General features: G+C 46.5%; 1 protein-coding gene across 2 annotated transcripts in view; it reads left to right on the forward strand.

Annotated features, from left to right (window-relative positions):
• Window positions 1–20,047, forward strand: part of SRF (serum response factor) — a 75,396-nt gene that overhangs the window by 16,752 nt on the left and 38,597 nt on the right. For both annotated transcript variants that reach the window (XM_079968721.1, XM_079968722.1), the window contains exon 2: window positions 2,228–2,494. In XM_079968721.1, the coding sequence (XP_079824847.1) occupies window positions 2,228–2,494 (267 nt within the window). The remainder of the gene's footprint in view (window positions 1–2,227; window positions 2,495–20,047) is intronic.

The raw sequence follows: 20,047 nt of genomic DNA on the forward strand, positions 1-20,047 counted from the left end.
ACCCCATTCCCCTCACAGAGCTGCAGTTGCCCTAGTGGTTTTAACAGCCAATCCTCCTTCACAGGAAATCTGGGCATTGTAGCTCTCGGAGGGGAACGTAGGTCTCACAGCAACTCTCAACACCCTTAACAAACTACATCTCCCAGGATTCTTTGGGGGAAGCCACGACGGTTTAAAGTGGTATCACACTGCTTTAAACGTATGGTGTGGATGTCCCCTTGGTAAAATAGAAAGCTTTCGGTTTTGGCTGTAGAGTCCTGCTGCAGGAGCCCTGGACATTATTGTTGGTGTCATAGGACTGACTCTTCACTCATCTTCTCCTCTATAACCTTTCTATCAGATGGGGCAGTCATCACTCTTGTCTTTTGACAGGATGTGCTCTCTATTTCTAAGCTTTCTTGTCCCCCTCCCTGCCTTGTTGCAGAGTGAATATGATGCTGTCTTCTTATTTCAGAAAGAAGGCTAGAAAGGGGTCAGGGGGGAGGATGCTGGACTACTTAGGCCTGATTCAGCAGGGCTCTTGCGTTAGGTAATTGGCTTAAACCATCCCCAGTTTGCACTGGGCTTTGTCTCCTGGCCACTGTTTTGCACTTGGGTCTGGTTAGTGAGCTTCAGGATTCTTCTAGGGAAAAGCAAAGTGATCGCCTTCCCTCCAAAGTCCTACAGTTTGACCATTCCTGAGCTGTTTTAGTCCAGCATCACATTTTGCAGCAGCCAATAGTTGCTGGAAGGTGTGGTCATGTCTGGCTTTGAGCAATGCTCGATTTTCTGTTTCCAGTCCCATTCAAGTATAACTCCTCAACCCAGCTTCTGGATAGCTCAGTTGGTTAGGGTGTGGTGCTGATAATGCCAAGGTTGCAGGTTCAATCCCCACACGGGGAGAATTGCAGGGGGTTGGACTAGACTAGAGGATCCTTAGGGTCCCTTTCACCTCTACAATTCTACAATTATATTTCATTTTAAATGAAAATTCTCCAGAGCCCAGAGAAGGTTCTGCGCTCAAGTGTAGCAAGCTGCCTTCTACAGAGCCAGAATATTGATCCCTTTAACCGTGTATTGTCTCTGGAAGCCAGCTCTCCAGATCTCCACAAAAGCTGCTGTCCCAGCCCCACCTGGAGATTCCAGGGATTTGAAACTGGGATCTTCTGCATGCAGAGCAGGTGCTACGGACCTTCTCTTAATGCAGTTGCGGAGTAAGCACAGCCTTGATCATTGACAGGTAGCAAAAATACACATCTATACCCAGGGCTTTGATTGGACGTGTAGGAAGGATGCCCACAGATAATGCTGTCTTGGTGTCTTCTTGATGATAGCAGAGAGTCGGTGCTCACAAAGCAAGCCAACCTCTTTACCCCTTTTGCCGCTGGGGCTAAGAGTGTTTAGTACATGCGTCCCCGGGAAACATTTTGGAAAACTGTTCCAAAGAGCAAGAACATGAGGAAAGGATCCCTGCTGGATCGGGCCAGAGGCCCATCTCGTCCAGAACCCTGTTATCACAGTGGGGAAACAAGCAAGCAGGATTTGAGTGCAAGAGCTCTCTCCCCTTGTGTGTTTTCCGTCAGCTGGTATTCAGAAGCATTGCTTCCTCTTGACCAGGGGTCAGCAAACTTTTTCAGCAGGGGGCTGGTCCACTGTCCCTCAGACCTTATGGGGGGGCCGGACTATTTTTTTTTTGGGGGGGGGAATGAACGAATTCCTATGCCCCACACATAACCCAGAGATGCATTTAAAATAAAAGCACACATTCTACTCATGTAAAAACACCAGGCAGGCCCCACAAATAACTCAGAGATGCATTTTAAATAAAAGCACACCTTCTACTCATGTAAAAACACGCTGATTCCTGGATTGTCCACGGGCCAGATTTAGAGGGCGATTGCACCAGATCTGGCCCCCGGGCCTTAGTTTGCCTATCCATGCTCTGGACTATAGCCAGAGAGCAAAAACCATCGTGGCTAGTAGCTTGCTATTTCAGAGAAGCATTGGGAAGGGAGCAACTTGTGCAGAACTGCGTCGGATCTCGATGTGGGCATTTGGCAAATCTTCTAGAAGGTGGGCTCCGATAGCAAACCACATGTGTAAAGCTGGCTTTTCCCCGTTTGTGAATACCGCTAAAACCAAGCGACATCGTCTTGCGAGAGGTTGAGTTTCCTCTCCATGGGAACCAGGGTCTTGTGAAGGTTCACACCTCATTGTTGACCTTCTCCTTTTCTTCTCTACCCCACAGGCCTACGAACTCTCCACCTTAACGGGCACTCAGGTGTTGTTGCTCGTGGCCAGCGAGACGGGCCACGTCTACACGTTCGCCACGCGGAAGCTGCAGCCCATGATCACCAGCGAGACGGGGAAAGCGCTGATCCAGACATGCTTGAACTCTCCTGACTCTCCTCCTCGGTCAGACCCAACCACTGATCAGCGCATGAGCGCTACGGGCTTTGAGGAGACGGACCTCACTTATCAGGTGTCCGAGTCAGATAGCAGTGGAGAAACAAAGGTATAGACAACCCTCCCTTTTTTGTGCTGTGGAGGGCTTGGAGGAGGGGGGAATTATTCCTACAGGTCTCTGGGGAGGGAAGAACCTTGTACTTTCAACCTTGCCTTCTACCTTGGAGAAGGTTTACCTGGGAGGACTACAGAGCACAGTTGGGCAGATTTCAGGCTTGTTGGGTGGGTCTACTGTGCATGTGTGGGAGAGGAAGAGTGCAGATGAACTTGTATTGAGGGTGACCTAGCATCTGCAGGAAAGAAGCCTGATGTTCTCATCAATTGGCCTCCATGCTCCTTTTAGAACCTTGGATCTTCCAGGGTTCCGAGTCACATGGGGCGCCGACTCGAGTAGCAAAAGACTCTGCCCGTCTGGCAGAGGTTCAAGCCTCCCACATGGAAAGAGCCACTCACCCCTGCGTGTGTGAATGATTTGAGAACCTGCTAGATCAGGCCAGTGGCCCATCCAGTTCAGCATCCTCTTCTGGCCGCCCAGGTGCCAGTGGGAAGCCTACAAAAGCAGGACATGGGCCCCAGCAACAATCTGCAATTCCCAGTATTCAGAGGCATTTTGGTGCTGACCTCAGAGGCAGTGCCCGGCCATTGTCGCTAGTAGCAGCAGATAGCCTTTATCCTCCATGAATTGGTCCGGTCCTCTTTGACCTGAAGGAGCATCTCCACCCACCTTGTCCATCCCGGATACTGAGGTCCAGCTCTGGGGGCCTTCTGGTGGTTCCCTCATTGCAAGAAGTGAAGCTTATAGGGAACCAGGCAGAGGGTCTTCTTGGTAGCAGCACCCTCCCTGTGGAACGCTCTCCCATCAGATGTCAAGGAAATAAACGACTATCTGACTTTTAGAAAACATCTGAAGGCAGCCCTGGTTAGGGCAGTTTTTAATGTTTTATGTTTTATTGTGTTTTTAATATTCTGTTGGGAGCTGCTAGGAGTAGCTGCGGCAGCTCAGTCAGATGGGCAGCATAGAAATAAATTATCATTATTATTATTAGGCCATCCAAGTTGGTGGGCATTCCTGTGGGGGTGAGTTCCTTTTGCTGCACAAAGAAGTACTTTTTAAAACTTTGCAACGTTCAGCTTCAATAGATGCCCACCAGTCCCCTTGTTGCAAGAGAGGGAGAATACCATTCCTGTATCCTCTGCCACCATGCCATGCATAATTTCATAAGCTTCCATTGTGACACTTCTTTACTTGCCTTTTCTCTAAACTAAAAAGTCCCAAACTCTGCAGCGCCTCCTCCTATGGGGAGATACTCGTATGGAATAAGACTTAAGAGAATCAGACCCCTCCATATTATTATTAGTATTAGTATTCTGGCTTCGGTGATCTGTGGTGTTGGCAGGGGATAGGTCTATGGGCCCAAGCCTTCTTTTGGCTGTAAAGATTCCTATATAGCGTGACTCCTAGCGTTCAGTTGTCTCTCCCTTACCTCCTCCCTCCTTCCCCGGGACTTGAGTAGTTGTGCCCTGTCAACTCTGCTGGAGCTCTGCCGAAGTGGAAGCAGGGCTGAGCCTCGCCTTGCCCTCGGCAGAACGGTCCTGGATGGGAGATCCGTGGGGTGGGTTGAGGGGGTGCAGAGCGACAGGTGCTGCTTGCCTCCCTCCTGCCCCCCCGGCCACCCCGTGCCCCTCGCCGAGGAGTCCTGCTTTTCGGTTATCTCTCCTTGGGCGTCTCTCTGCTCGCGCTCATTGATAAAAATTTGATTCTGCCTCCGTGGCCATATAAGGCCCGGTTTCCTTCCCCGGAGTCCCTGGCTGGGCCCCTCACATTCCTTATAAGCTGCAGCTGTCTCTTGCTTTGGTGCTGTTTTGGAAGGGGGCAGGGAGGACACGGGGAATTGAAGCACTTGGCTGAACAGACTATTCCTTCTCTCCCTCTCCCTCTCTCTGTCTCCAACCAGCTCCTCTGCTGGCTTAACTCACAGCTTGCTTCTCAGCAGCTATCGTATCAGTAAAGGGAGCCGACAGCCCTGATAACATGGGACAATTGCTCCCCTTCCCCCAGGAAGCTTAAAAGGTCTTGGGCTTGCTATCTGTATGACTTTACTCTGCTTTTATATAGCACCTTCTCAAGGCACCAGAGTTCTTCGTGCACATACATGCATCTCACAAAATACAGAGTTGTAGAATTGGAAAAGGGACGCCGGGGTCTTTTAGTCCAACCCCCCACAGTGCAGGAATCTCAACTAAAGCATCCATGACAGATCGAACCTCGGCTTAAAAACCTCCAACGATAGAGTCCACAACTCCCGAGGGAGACTGTTCCACAGTCGAACAGCTCTTACTGTCTGAAAGTTCTTCCTGATGTTTAGTTGGAATCGCCTTTCTTGTAACTTGAAGCCACTGGTTCGAGTCCTACCCTCCAGAGCAGGAGAAAACAAGCTTGTTCCATCTTCCATTTGACAGCCCTTTAGATATTTGAAGATGGCTATCGTATCTTTTCTCTGTCTCCTCTTTCCCACGCTAAACATTCCCAACTCTTTTTCTCTCTATATATATTTATTTATTAGTTTTTTTTAAAACATATCATTTCCAACAATCACATAACTTAACTTCTTGTCTTACGCAATGTTTTAGACTTCCATCAACACCTCTGATGATTTTCCGTTCTTTATCACTTATTCTGCATTTCTTAATATATCTATTACTCTTAATTATCATCAACTAATAATTCTCCTCATAGTCTTTCTTGCACTATTTCATATAGTTCTTCTTCTTGCAGTCCTACTAGCGTAATCTGTTCATTACTATTACTTTTCAAATAGTTCGTATATTTACTCCAGTCTTCTAAGAATCTCTGGTCCCGCAGGTTTCGAATCCTTCCAGTTAATTTATCCAATTCTGCATAGTCCATCGATTTCATCCACCATTTTTCTTTCGTTGGTAATTCTTCTTGCTTCCATTTTTGTGCCAATAGTATTCTTGCTGCCGAACATTCCCGACTCTCTCAACCGTTCCTCATAAAGCTTGGCTGCCTTCCTCTGCGCTTGTTCCAGCATGTCAGTATCCTCCTGGACACAGGGCTCCAGGTGTGGTCTGACCAAGTCAACAATCCTCTGAACCTCACAACAATCCTGTAATGTCAGTGGCATTGTTGCTGTCCCCACCCCACCCCCAAGTGCAGTTGAAAAGGTTCAGGCTGAGAAGAGAGTGTTTGCTTGAGTCTACCTGATGAGTTGAAGGTAGGATTCAGCCACAGATTTGCTGGCTCTCTCCCTCTTTGCCACCAGGGTTTTGGAAGCCCCTTCCACCACATAGGGAGCTAGCTGCCTTCTACTACTGAGTTAGGCTGTCGGTGCAGCTAGCTCAGCATTGTCAATGGCTCTCCAGGGTTTCAGGCAGGCCTTTCCCATCCCTCTCTGGAGGTGCCAGGGTTTGAACCTTCTGCATGCAAGGCAGATGTCCTGCCACATAGGAGACTGCCTAGGGCCAGGTCAGATGGTTTTATCTCTTCCGCATCTTTGACTGCTCTGGTCAGCAGCTACCCTGCAAGGTCTCTGGCAGAGGCCTTTCCCGTCATCTGCTGCCTTCTGATCTTGTTCACTACAGGTGCCATTGGTCCATTTCACAGAATTGTAGAGTTGGTAGGGACCACAAGGGTCATCTAGTCCAACCCCCTGGATTCAGGACTCTTTTGCCCAGTGTGAGGCTCGAACCCATGACCCTGAGATTAAGAGTTTCATTCTCTACCGACTGAGCTATCCCTCGGCTAACTGTTGCATGTTCTCAATTGGCAGAAGCTCTCCACAGATTGGAGCGAAGGTCTTTCCCATCACCTCCCGTCCGACCCTTTTAACTGGAGATGCCGGGTTTTGAACCTGCGGCCCTCTGCGTGAAAAAGCATGTGCTCTCTCCCACTGAGCTGTAGTCCATTTCCAACCTTGAGAAAATCCCTGGCTCTCATTTATTTCCTTTTTGCATATTTTGGAAGATACAGGAAATGAAGCTTCTGTAATAGCTTCCTCGGGTCACAAATCCGACCCCCGGCGCTATAGAGAGCGCAGCGGGCAACTGTATGAAGCAAAATACTCCTCTTGTGAAAACCAGCATTGCTTGAACGGCTTCCCTAGTGTTGCCATAGAGTGGGATTTCCTAAACTTGGGTCTCCAACTGTGGTTTTTTGTTTTTTTGTTTTTGACTACGATTCCCATCGTCCCTGATCTCTGTTCCTGCTAGCTACAGATGATGGGAGTTGTAGTTCAAAAACAGCTGGAGACCCAAGTTTGGGAAACCCTAACCTAGAGAGACACCTTTGCCCAACCTTCACCAAGCTGGCTTGTGGTGTGTTTGTTTTATGAGGATCATAAGGACATTAGATGGAAACTTGCCGGTGAGAACAAAAGCCAGTCAGTCCAGCATTTTGTTCTCACGTTGGTTACCTTCGATGCCTATGGGAAGCTCACATGTAGGGCATGAGGGCTCACTGTCCCCAGCAACTGGTACTTGGAGGCATCCTGCCATCCACAAGTTGCCGCCTGAGAGATGGAAATATCCCCAGTTCCTAGATTTGTGCTTGGGGGCATTGGGGTTTTCCAATTAGCACAGGTCAGCAGTGGAGGTGTATTTCAGATTAGGTCATAATCTTTGCCTTTACAATTGGAGGGTGGGGGGAAACCCCACAAAAACTTCTACATGCAGAAAATAATGTACCCACACCCTCACTTTCCCACCCGTGTCCTAAGTTCCGGCCAGCGTTTTAGAAGACTAACTGCAGAGGCTAGAACTATGTGCCTTCTTGCTGCTCTTGACCTTTTGGAGAAAGGAAGAGGGATTTGAGGAAGCTTTTATTCCTTCTCTGCCCGTTACATAAGGAGCCAATTCCTGTACTTGTGCTCTTTGGAGAGCTTGTTTTTGTGTGTGTGTGGCTGTTGACCGGCTACAAGTCTTCGGACTGAATGGGTTTTTAGTTTTTGGAACAGAGTTCGTCTGTGCTCTTTCCTGTTACCAGTGGTGCTTTTAACTTGAGGTGGTGGGATTTGAACTGGCAACCTTGCGTGTGCTCTGTCGCTGCGCTGCAGCCCTTTTGTTGCTGTTGTGGGTTCAAAGGAGAACCAGACAGATCAGAGTGGGCACTTCCTCATCCCAAGAGAGCCACATTCCTTTCTGCTTAAACTTCCAGTGTGGCCACAAGGAGTGTGCATTGCAGGGTTAGTGGGAGATGTGGCTGGGGAGAGTTCCAAGGGTCAGATAGAGAGGTCTGGAGGGCCACATTTGTTGCCCCCCCAATTTGTATTTAATTAAATTTTCAAAAAAAATCACATGCACTTTCCAATACATGATATATATTTTCCCTTTTGTTTTGTCAACTCCCCATCCCGTTCTCCATGGTATTTTTTTATTTCTCTTCCTTGCTGCATCCTACCTTCACTCTCTTATACCATAACCATCATACAATAATCTCTCATTCTGTTGCTCATAGTTCAAATCCCGCTTGCAAAAATTCCTCTTGCTATCATATTTCTTTAAATAGTCCAAGAAAGCCTTGCATTCTTCGACAAAATACAAGCATCATTAGGTTCTCTTATTTTAGCTGTTAGCTTTGCTGATTCCGCATAGTCTTTCACTTTAAGTATCCAGTCTTCTTTGGTGGGAACTTCTTTCCATTTTTGTGCATAAAGAATCCTAGCTGCTGTTGTTACATAAACAGCTTCATAATCTTTTTTGGGACTTCGGTCCCTATATTCCCCATGGAGGGCCACCTTTAAGATGATGCTCCCGAGGTCCTTCACCCCTAAAATAGATGATGGGCCTGCCAAGGAACAAGTAAACAGAAATAAGAAGGTTGGAAGGTTTACTCAGGAAGGCGAATCGCTAGCCATTTGCATCTTTTCTGTGTCCACTTGTCTATAGATGCATGTTAGATGTCTCTTTTTTGTGTTGTCTGGAGACATAGGTAAAGGTAAAGGGGACCCGTGACCATTAGGTCCAGTCGTGGCCACCTCTGGGGTTGCAGCACTCATCTCGCTTTATTGGCCGAGGGAGCCGGCGTACAGCTTCCGGGTCATGTGGCCAGCATGACTAAGCCGCTTCTGGTGAACAAGAGCAGCGCACGGAAACGCCGTTTACCTTCACGCCGGAGCAGTACCTATTTACCTACTTGCACTTTGATGTGCTTTCGAACTGCTAGGTTGGCAGGAGCAGGGACTGAGCAATGGGAGCTCACCCCATTGCGGAGATTCGAACCACCAACCTTCTGATTGGCAAGTCCTAGGCTCTGTGGTTTAATCCACAGCGCCACCCGCGACATACTCCAGGACATAATAGCTCGAAACTGTGAGCGATACCCATGTTCCAATATATCTTACTTTATCTCACTGCATCCATTCAACCAGCTCACCTGGGTTCTGCCTCCTTCCCAAAATCCACCTATTGGGTGATGGTGCACAACTTGCCATGGAAACATTTTTCGCCACTCACATTCTGGCACACAAAATAACATAGCAACTGGAGACAGCAGCTTGGCAACGGGCAGCGTCTGCTGGAAGGTGGAGAAAGAGAAAAGTGGAAATTGAAGAGGGGGTTGAGCTTGAAACTCCAGTTCTGTTTGACCTGAGGCTAGGGTTATAAGCATCTGCTGTGTATTACTGCATACATTGTTTTAAATCTAGGCTCTAGATTTAAAACGAAGTGTGCAAAGGATGCTTATGCTCTAGCTGCAACCTCATCCTAGGTCAAATGAAACGGAGGGTTTGAGATATATTCTGGAGAGAGCCATGGGTAGGAAATGGTAAGAGGACCTTTACAATCTCTGAAATCCTTATAACTAAACATTCACACCATACCAGTGAAAGTATGGGTAATGGTGGGAGAAAGTGGGAAACTATCCAGAAAGTTCCCAAAGATACACTGCTCAGATATACTGTAGCAATCATGGACTTACATCAGCCTTGCAAATAAGCCTACAAAAGTTACTAGCCTGCACAGATGTTTACCAGCTTGCTACGGAGGAGTTTAGGGAAGCTCTGCTCTCCTTGTGGTGGCCTGCTGCATTTCTGTACAGTGGTACCTCGGGTTAAGAACTTAATTTGTTCTGGAGGCCCGTTATTAACCTGAAACTGTTCTTAACCTGAAGCACCACTTTAGCTAATGGGGCCTCCCGCTGATGCTGCGCCGCCGGAGCACGATTTCTGTTCTCATCCTGAAGCAAAGTTCTTAACCCGAGGTAATATTTCTGGGTTATCGGAGTCTGTAACCTGTAGCGTCTGTATCCTGAAGCGTCTGTAACCCGAGGTACCACTGTACTAGGGACAGAGAAGGAGCAGACCACTGCAGCCGTTCTTCTTTGTTATAAGTTTTCCAGTAGCACATAGAGCAAAATATTTAATATGGATTATATTGTTGCCTTCTGTAGCAAACGTAGAAAACAGAAACTGAGAAAGAAAAGGAAAAGAAACATATACTAAGAATTCTCAGTTATATGGATCCATCTGCCATGGAAGCATTAGTCAAGGTTCCTGCATTGCGGGGGGTTAAACTAGATGACCCTCAGGGTCCCTTCCAACTCTACAATTATGGTCTTATAACATCAAAGCGAACCTGTTTATTTATTTATTTAAATTTACCTGCCTCCCTTTATCCGAGGGAACCACAGGACAGTTTATAGCATAAAAAGACAAAGATACGTAGCATAACAAACAGAACTATACCCTCCCAACAGTTTAAGAAGCCACAGATTGTTTAATTAGCCAAAGACCTGGGAGAAGAGGAATGTTTCTGCCTGGCACCTAAATATTTGTAACGAAGGTGCCAGGCTAGTCTCCCTGGGGAGATCATTCCACAAACGAGGAACCACCGCAGAAGAGGCTCGTTTAGCTCAATTTATCTGCTCCAATATATAAGAACATAGGAATCATAATCCGTCAAGAAATCTAAAATATATTCAAAATTAAAATTGGGGGGGGGGGGGGAGGGTTACAGTTAGTTCCACATAAATAAGTAATTCCACAGGGTGGTCTTTTTCAGTTGAATTCATTTATCATGCAATTAGTAAATGGCTGCCAAACAGCTTCAGAATCCTCAGGAGCAGCTTTGTTGTGTCCATTTTTCAGATTCCACTATAAATAAAAGCTTTTTTGTATCATGCGCCTGAAGTCAGACTGTGTGCATCCTTCTGAGGTCTCGGTAATAAACGAGTGCTCACCTATCGTCGTGATTTTTCCTTATTGCTTTCCAAAATATCAAACTTGGATTTTTGCAGAAATGTAAAATTTGTTGACAAAGAACCTAAGATGAATCCTGCTGGATCAGGCCCATTCTGGGTGGCCCACAAGCAGGGCCTGAGAGAAACATCATTCTCCCCACTTCTGAATTCCCAGCAATTCAGAGAAATGTTGCCTATGGCGATGGAGGTAGGGACATAGCTAAGGAAGGCAGGAGGAGCAGGGAAAACTAAGCTTGGTGTGTTGATGTGCAGGCAATGTTGGAGTCTTTGGAATATGAGTTAAACATTAGTAGACTGGGGGAGTAAGGCTGGAACTTGAGGAACATTGAGGTTAGCTGATGTAGTTGGAAAAGGGGTTACAAGAAGCTCAGATCCTGAAAAAGGCTCCCAGAGATCATTTTCTAGTCATGAGTTCTTACGATAAGTTGCATATCTTTTGAAAAAAAAATCCTCCAAAATACAGTCATACCTCGGGTTGAAGTTGCTTCAGGTTGAGCGTTTTCGGGTTGCGCTCCGCGGCGACCTGGAAGTAACGGAATGCGTTACTTCGGGTTTTGCCACTCGCGCATGCACAGACGCTCATAATGACGTCACGTGCATGCGCAGAAGCGGCGAATCGTGACATGCGCAGACACAGGTTGCTTTTTGCTCAGGATGCAAACGGGGCTCCGGAATGGATCGCATTCGCATCCAGAGGTACCATTGTAATGAGGACTAGAAACCTGGTGTGTTTATAAAGCAGAAGCTCTCTGCCTTTATACAACAACAACAACAACAACAACAACAACAACAACAACAACAACAACAACAACAACAACAACTTATTATTTATACCCTGCCCATCTGGCTGGATGTTTTTAATATTTGGCTTCCAACCAAATATTAAAAACAATACAGCGTCAGACAACTGTATATGCCACCAGGCTTTATGGTAAAAGGGGATGGTAGGGTTTGTTGCACAGTAGAATAAAGGCCTTCCAGACTTCTACTAAATCCTGGCCAGCCTTGGCTGTTTATCCTGCAGTTGTCCAGGCTGCAACAGTGTCAGCAGCAGGAGTGCTGGAACTGGGTTCCGGTAGATGTGGTCAGAGGGCGAGTCACAGGCTACTGAAATGTACTCATATGAGAGAATAAAACCCTAGAAACCCCAGTCCTGGTTCCTGATTCTATAGCAGCAGACGCTCAGATGATTACACCCACACCAGCCCCATTTCACTTCTTATGAAGTGCTAACAGCTTTAGCTTTCCTGCTGAGAGGAGGAGAGGAATTAATGTTACTTTTTTCCCCAGTCAGTCATCCACAAAGAATCCTGCTGCTATGAGTTCTGTTCACATTTTCCTCCCCGATGTAAGGGATGCTACCATTTTCTTAATGCAGAAGTTGCTTCTTTGTGGTGGCGTTCTTTGGGGGCTGGTCCAGGGGGGCTCCACTAGGTCCTTGCCCTTCCCCCCCCCCTTGTTTTCTTCTTAAACTGGATTTTATTTTCATTTTAGTTTGCCTGGATTGATGGCCATGCTGCAAAGCACTGTGCTGCGTGTGGGAGACCTCTGGCCCCTCACAGTCCTCAGGAGCTCAGAGATCGAAATGCGCATATGAATTAGCCCATGCAAATTTGTGCCATGTGTCTGTGAAATACCTAGCAACATCCCTGCTTCTGTGTAGGAAGTTTGATGAAAGCTGTGAGCAGATCATTGAATATTTTGTCTCTCTTTTTGGTGGGGTGGGGCGGGGGGGGAGAGAATGCATATATGCATGCTCTTCAGCATGTGCAGAGAAGATCCATGTGCAAGCATCATGTGTGATGCTTCCTAATTTCCTTACAGAAAATTGCTGTTCGCTTAGAGGAGCAATCTTAAGATATAGGGCAGGCACCCCCAACCTGCGGCCCTCCAGATGTTTTGGCCTACAACTCCCATGATCCCTAGCTAACAGGACCAGTGGTCAGAGATGATGGGTATTGTAGTGCAAAACATCTGGAGAGCCGAAGGTTGGGGATACCTGATATAGGGTATCAGAGAGGGAAGGCCAGTTAAATCCTATCCATTAGATTTCTCTCCTTCTTGAAAACAAACAGTGTAGGGGAATAGCCAGCTGGCTGCACAGCAACAAAACCCAACTACAGTGGTACCTAGGGTTACAGACGCTTCAGGTTACAGACTCCGCTAACCCAGAAATAGTACCTCGGGTTAAGAACTTTGCTTCACGATGAGAACAGAAATTGCGTGGCGGCAGGCCCCATTAGCTAAAGTGGTACCTCGGGTTAAGACTGGACCTCTAGAACAAATTAAGTTCTTAACCCGAGGTACCACTGTATTAGAGTCAGTTTGTGGCCACTGCTATCGGAGTTCACTCAAAAATGCAGTAAAAGACGTTTTGGTTCTTGGTTTCCCTTTTAAAGAAAACGGGAGAACTGCACTGCAAAGTTTGGAGAAGTGGATAGGCTGCCTTCCCCAGCTTTTGATGCCTTGGTCTATGATTCACACTGGCTGGGGCTCATCAGAGTTTTAGGCAATATGATAAGAGCATAAGAATAGCCTGCTGATTTGGCCAGTGGTCCATCTTAGCCCAGCATCCTGTTCTCACAGCATCCAGCCAGATGGCCGTGGGAAACCTGCAAACAGGACCCAAACTCCAACAGCATTCTCTTCGCCCCGTGGTTTCCAGCGACTGACATTCAGACGCATTGCTTCCTCCACCTTTGATCCCAGACACGTAGTGGGTCCCGACCCACCAGCTGAAGACTATGTAGGGCAGCCTTTTTCAGTCTTGGGTCCCCAGGTGTTGTTGGACTACAACTCCCATCATCCCTAGCTAGCCGGTCCAGTGGTTCAGGATGATGGGAGTTGTAGTCCAGCAATATCTTGGGGGCCCAAGGCTGGCAAAGGCTGCCCTATAGGGTAATACCGCTCAGCACTTAGAATCATAGAATTGTAGCATTTATTCGTATATAATTGTAGAGTTGGAAGTCCAACTCCCTGCAGTGCAGGAATCTTTTTGCTCAATGTTGGATGTGAACACACAACTCTTAACCTCAGATTTAAGAGTCTCATGCTCTATCAATTGAACTATCCCAGGATTTGACTCAATCTGCTTAGAAGAGCTGGAAAGCTGGCTGCTCTTAGGACAGGGGCCGGATAGTTAGTGCGGATAAATCCATTTTATTTTTTAAAAAGTTTCTAGTCCCTGTGACTACAAAGATAATACTTTCTTAAAGCGTGTTAGCAATTTCTGTGGATGTGTTAGGAAAAACTAGAAAGGCGGCTGTATAAGATTTTCAGTGAATTGGGGTGGTTCTTTGCTGTTCTTGCCCCTCCTGTTGTTGGCAAAACCAGAAAAAATGATTGGGGGTGTGAGAGATCATGCAAAGCTGCTTGGTTTGCATGATTTATCAGGCATGGCACAGAATTCACATTGCCTGTGCGCAGAGTTTAAATCCCTGGTAACTGATGATCTTGTATAGCAAGTCTGAAGCCTTTGTTCTAACCCTGCGTTATTCCCCAGCAAGAACTGCGAGTACAGTTTCTCCTAAGCTCTTCAGGTCTCGTTCAGCAAGCCTGGCTAATTTCCATTAGCATCCCAAGTGCCTCTCGCTCACTCGCATCTCCTGTTCTTAAATTAAATAGACCCTTTTTATTCCCCGCTCCTCCAGCATGTTCCTCTGGATGAACAAATGATTTAGCATCGCCTATTTAGTTCCAGAAGCTATAAACTAGTCTGTCATACCCTGGGGTCCCCAAATGATGTTAGACTGAAAGTCCCGTCATATCTGACCATTGGGCTTGCTGGTTGAGGATGATGGGGATTGTAGTCCCAACAACATCTAGGGATCTAAAACTGGAAAAGGCCCGTTCTGAACTGTGCTTGTGGGGGGTTGGTAGGATTAGCATATCTGTTACATGCAAGCTTAAAAGGGTGCTAAAAGGCAGCATGGTTAAATAAAACATGGTGGATAAAGTGTGAGCCCTGAATCAGGCAGAACCAGCTTTAGATCCCTTGTTGTTGTTGTTTAGTGGTTTAGTCATGTCCGACTCTTCGTGACCCCATGGACCAGAGCACGCCAGGCACTCCTGTCTTCTACTGCCTCCCGCAGTTTGGTCAAACTCATGCTGGTAGCTTCGAGAACACTGTCCAACCATCTCGTCCTCTGCCGTCCCCTTCTCCTTGTGCCCTCCATCTTTCCCAACATCAGGGTCTTTTCCAGGGAGTCTTCTCTTCTCATGAGGTGGCCAAAGTATTGGAGCCTCAGCTTCAGGATCTGTCCTTCCAGTGAGCACTCAGGGCTGATTTCCTTCAGAATGGATAGGTTTGATCTTCTTGCAGTCCATGGGACTCTCAAGAGTCTCCTCCAGCACCATAATTCAAAAGCATCAATTCTTCGGCGATCGGCCTTCTTTATGGTCCAGCTTTCACTTCCATACATCACTACTGGGAAAACCATAGCTTTTACTATACAGACCTTTGTTGGCAAGGTGATGTCTCTACTTTTTAACCCTACGTAGCTATAAAAAAAAAGGTTACGTGGGGTGACCTTGGAACATCCATTTTCAATTTTTCTCAGCCTGTCCTACCTAACAGAGGTGCTGTGACAACAAAACGAGAGAACCTCGCAAGTGTGTCACTCTGAGCTGCTGGGTGGAAGTGTAAGGCAGAATGTAGGCATGCATATTTGTGGTATGATAAGGTCAAAGCACATAAAGTGTTTAAAAATCATATTGTCAGAAAAGCACTGTTTAACGTCTGGATAAGATATAAGCACTTGCTTGAAAATAAAACCCCGAGGTGGTTGTCACCAATGGAAGCGAAGGCTCAGAAAAAGCTCAATATGGAGGCCAAATGGCCGAAATATTGGGAAATCCTGGAACAAGAGGGAGATAGATTAAAACTACAGAGTTTTGAAAAACTAAAAAATAGAGTGCGGGATTGGCTCCATTATTATCAAATAATGGAGGCATATAATCTGGACAAAAAAATTGGCTTCCAGGTGGAAAAATCAAAATTGGAAACAGAGCTGTTAGATCCCAGAAGTAAGAATTTGTCAAGAATGTATAACTTGCTGTTGAAATGGAACACTCAGGATGAAACGGTGAAATCAGTTATGATTAAATGGGCACAAGACGTTGGACATAATATTATGATGGCTGACTAGGAACAGTTATGGACCACAGGTATGAAATTTACGGCATGTAATGCCTTAAGAGAGAATATAATGAAAATGATTTACAGGTGGTACATGACACCAGTCAAGCTTGCAAAAATTTACCATTTGCCCAATAATAAATGTTGGAAATGTAAAGAGACTGAAGGTACATTCTTTCACCTTTGGTGGACATGCCCAAGGATTAAGACTTTCTGGGAAATGATCTACAATGAAATGAAAAAGGTATTTAAATATACTTTTCTGAAGAAACCAGAGGCCTTTCTCCTGGGCATGGTCGGCCAATTGGTGCCAAAGAAGGATAGAACTTTCTTTATGTATGCTACAACAGCAGCAAGAATACTTATTGCAAAGTACTGGAAGACACAAGATCTACCCACCCGGGAAGAATGGCAGATGAAGGTGATGGACTACATGGAACTGGCGGAAATGACTGGCAGAATCCGAGACCAGGGAGAAGAGTCGGTGGAAGAAGATTGGAAGAAATTTAGAAGGAGGCTGGAATGAAGTTATGTGGCTTTAGCAGAAATATTATAGAGGACTAAGTAAAAATAGACTGTTAATGGATGAAAGGAGGAAAGGTAAAGTTACATTATATTAAGATAAATTATAGGATAAAAATTGGGAAGGATGGAAAGGATTTGTTGAAATAGCTAACCGAGCTAGAATACGAAAAAGGGAGGTGTGAGGAGGTCGCTGAAACAGGTAAAAGAAAGTTAATAACATTGAAAGTATTGGATGTGGTTTTGTTTTTGTTTTTCTCTCTTTTTAATTGTTTTTGTTTTATTTTTGTTATGTATATGTAGTATTTTTGTCTTTGTATTGTATGGTTTTGTTATGTTTATTTCTTTTTCTTTTTTCTTCTGTAACTTTCAAAACTTTAATAAATATTATTTTTCTTAAAAAAAGGAAGTGTAAGGTAGAATGTAATAAAGCGGGCATAGGCAAACTCGGTCCTCCAGATGTTTTGGGACTACAGCTCCCATCACCCCTGGCCACTGGTCCTGTTAGCTAGGGATGATGGGAGTTGTAGTCCCAAAACATCTGGAGGGCCGAGTTTGCCTATGCCTGTAATAAAGGAATAAATGAAATGAAATAAAAGTGGTGGTGTTTAAAGGAGCTGAGAACTGCATCCAAAGAACTGCAGGGTGCTAAACAGTGGAAGCTTAGATCAGCTGGATTTGTAAATTACAGAGCCTCCTGCAAATGGTCTCCATTGGAGTGTTCAGCACACGCCTTGCAAAGTCTTTGAGGTCTGTCTAGTAACGGTTAAGGAGCAGCAGCCTCAGGTTTGAATTTGGGGTTGCACTGCAAACTTGGAACTCCGCTGAAAGATCTCCCAAGTGCAAATTTCTCCCCTGCGGGTGCCTGCTAGATACTTGCAGACGGTCTGCTAGGAACAACATTCATTTTAGTCTCTTGTTTGTTTTCTTGCCCTCCTTACACAAGCTAAGTAAGGCTAAGGCATGTGTGGAGTCCTATTTACTTGGGATTGGGGGAACTTCAGAGGCTAGATGCAGAGTTCCTAAACTTGTGGGCCCTCCAGATGTTTTGTTGGACTTCAGCTCCCATCATCCTCAGCCAGTTTAGCCAATGGTCATGGATGATGGGTGTTGTAGTACCAATCTCTCTCAGGATCCAAGAAAGGCTGGTCAAGAGAGAGGGCTGACTTTCTCCATTCTGTGCTGTTTTCTAGTTTTCTTTTGGCAGGGAACTTTCTACGTGGCAAAGGGTTTAAAAATGGCGTCCACACCCTGGGTTCCGAAGTGGTAGAGACCATGCTATCGCCTATTCTTATTCCATGTCTAGACTGGACCTTAGATTAGATTAGAAGTGGGGAACCTGTGGCTGTGTTGCTAGACTATAACTCCCCTTGTCCCTGCCTCTTGGCCCCATTGGCGGGGACTGAGGGGAGTTGAATTCCAACAACATGTCCCTCACTCCAGCCTTAAATACAGACTCACTTCCCTCTGTTGCCTCCTAGCGACTGGCATTCAGTGGTCTTTTGGTTGTAAGTCACTTTGGGTTGCCCTGGGCAAGATAAAGCAACAAATTTAATAAGTAATGGTTTTGTCTAAATGCTTCTTTGTATTAATGCAAACCTTGGGATTTCCCCAAGCCAGCTGATGACTCCATCTTGGGTGTGTATGGTGCAATTTAGGCTACACAAGTGTCAGCACTCACAGCCTGAACATCGGACATTAAGGGGATGGTGATGATCAGAGGCAGTGTATCTCTGAGGACCTTTAACATTTATTTACTCTGGAGCAAGTTAGGGAATTTAGTGTGCCTGTTAAACTGTGCAGACTTAGTTTTGTTCCCCAATACTAGGACAGGCATGTTCCCGAAAAACTTAGTTCAGAGGTAGAGAGTAGGGCTGGGTGATACCTGGTTTTCAGCATCATGATATATCACCAATTAAAAATCACGATATACCAATATGTCATGATGTCTGAAATAAGGATGGAACTGTGTAGAGGCGAACAGCAGAGCTGGGTGATATCTGGTTTTCAACATCGTGATATATCATCAGCTAAACATTGCGATAGACTGATATATCGCAATGTCTGAAATAAGGTTGGAGCTATGTGGAGGCATTGGCTGGTGTCATGGTTTCCCCCACATTGTGATTTTTGCATAACACACACACAAACCTCATGATTTGCAATATATTGCAATGTCAAAATGTATGAAACCAATCTCACAATATGGACCACAAACGGGTTTTGGATGATATATTGATATACTGTATAGGCCAGCCCTAGTAAGGAACTTAGGGCCAACCAGAGGTGGTTGGACTATTGTGTCAGGCATTTAGGGGTGTTTATGAACAGTGTCAGGGACGCGGGTGGTGCTGTGGGTTAAACCACAGAGCCTAGGACTTGCCGATCAGAAGGTCGGCGGTTCGAATCCCCGTGACGGGGTGAGCTCCCGTTGCTCGGTCCCTGCTCCTGCCAACCTAGCAGTTCGAAAGCACATCAAAGTGCAAGTAGATAAATAGGTACCGCTCTGGCGGGAAGGTAAATGGCGTTTCTGTGCGCTGCTCTGGTTCACCAGAAGCAGCTTAGTCATGCTGGCCACATGACCTGGAAGCTGTACGCCGGCTCCCTCAGCCAATAAAGTGAGATGAGCGCCGCAACCCCAGAGTCGTCTGTGACTGGACCTAATGGTCAGGGGTCCCTTTACCTTTACCTATGAACAGTGTCTTGGCCTGGTTCCTACTGTACCCGAAACCCCTTAATTCGCCCAGTGGTTTGTGGTTTTGTGCTTCTGTGTTTCACAGGTAGTATTAAGGGCCCTTCCCGGTCAGAGGCCTTTAACTGATTAGGGCTTGGTAGTGACTTGAACATAGCTAATCGACACAGCCAACGAGAAGCTGGGCCTTCATCCTGCGGGGTTTCAGGGTGAAACATTACTTATGAGGCATGCTTGAAGTCTCAGCCCTGGACCTCCACATCCCAACAGCGCTATCCTCATGTGCAGTAATAGCGCTGAGGCTGTGAGGTGGCTCATTCTCCAGGAGGGCTAGGCTTCTTTTGCGTTGTATTGTGATGTTATGAGGTGGTGTCCTCGGTTGCTATGCCTTTGCCTGCCCCACTGACCCCCCTCCTAAGCACGTGAGGCTGCTAGTAGTTGTCTGGGTCCCTTCACGTGGCACTCATCCTCTGACAAACGGAACAGCTGTGGGGCCGCTCCGTTGGAGCAAGGGGCTGGAATGTCCCATGGCAGGTGTGAGAGAGGGGCCGATTCCCCTAAGGCTGCGGGGCGCAGTCTTGTGCCAGCCTGCCGCCTCGCTGCTATCCTGCCTTATCTAATTTTCCCCTTTTCTCAACCTGTGCAACCTGTTGTCACGTTTTGGCATGTTGGGAACTACCAAATCTTTTCCCTAAAGGTGCATGGCACGCTTGTGCGGACTGACGCATGGTTTGGAAGGAAATGTTCACAAGCAGAGGGCGTTAAAACAGCTGCTGGTTAGTAAGCAGGCTTTAGGAGTCAGAGGAGTCAGACTGTTTGCCCATGCAGTTCAGTGTTGCCTGCACTGGCTGGCAGCGGCTCTCCAGGGGTTTCAGACAAGGGTGCTCTCCCACCCCTAACTGGTGAGGCCAGGGATTGAACCTGGGACTTCTAACAACTCTAAAGCATGAACTCTGAGCCACGATCCTATGTATGACAGCTATAAAATGCAAGGGGGTCAAAGCTCTCATGCACAATTTCTCTTCCCCCTGTGCGC

Source organism: Podarcis cretensis, assembly GCF_951804945.1.
Source record: "Podarcis cretensis genome assembly, chromosome: 3".
NCBI lineage: Eukaryota > Metazoa > Chordata > Lepidosauria > Squamata > Lacertidae > Podarcis > Podarcis cretensis.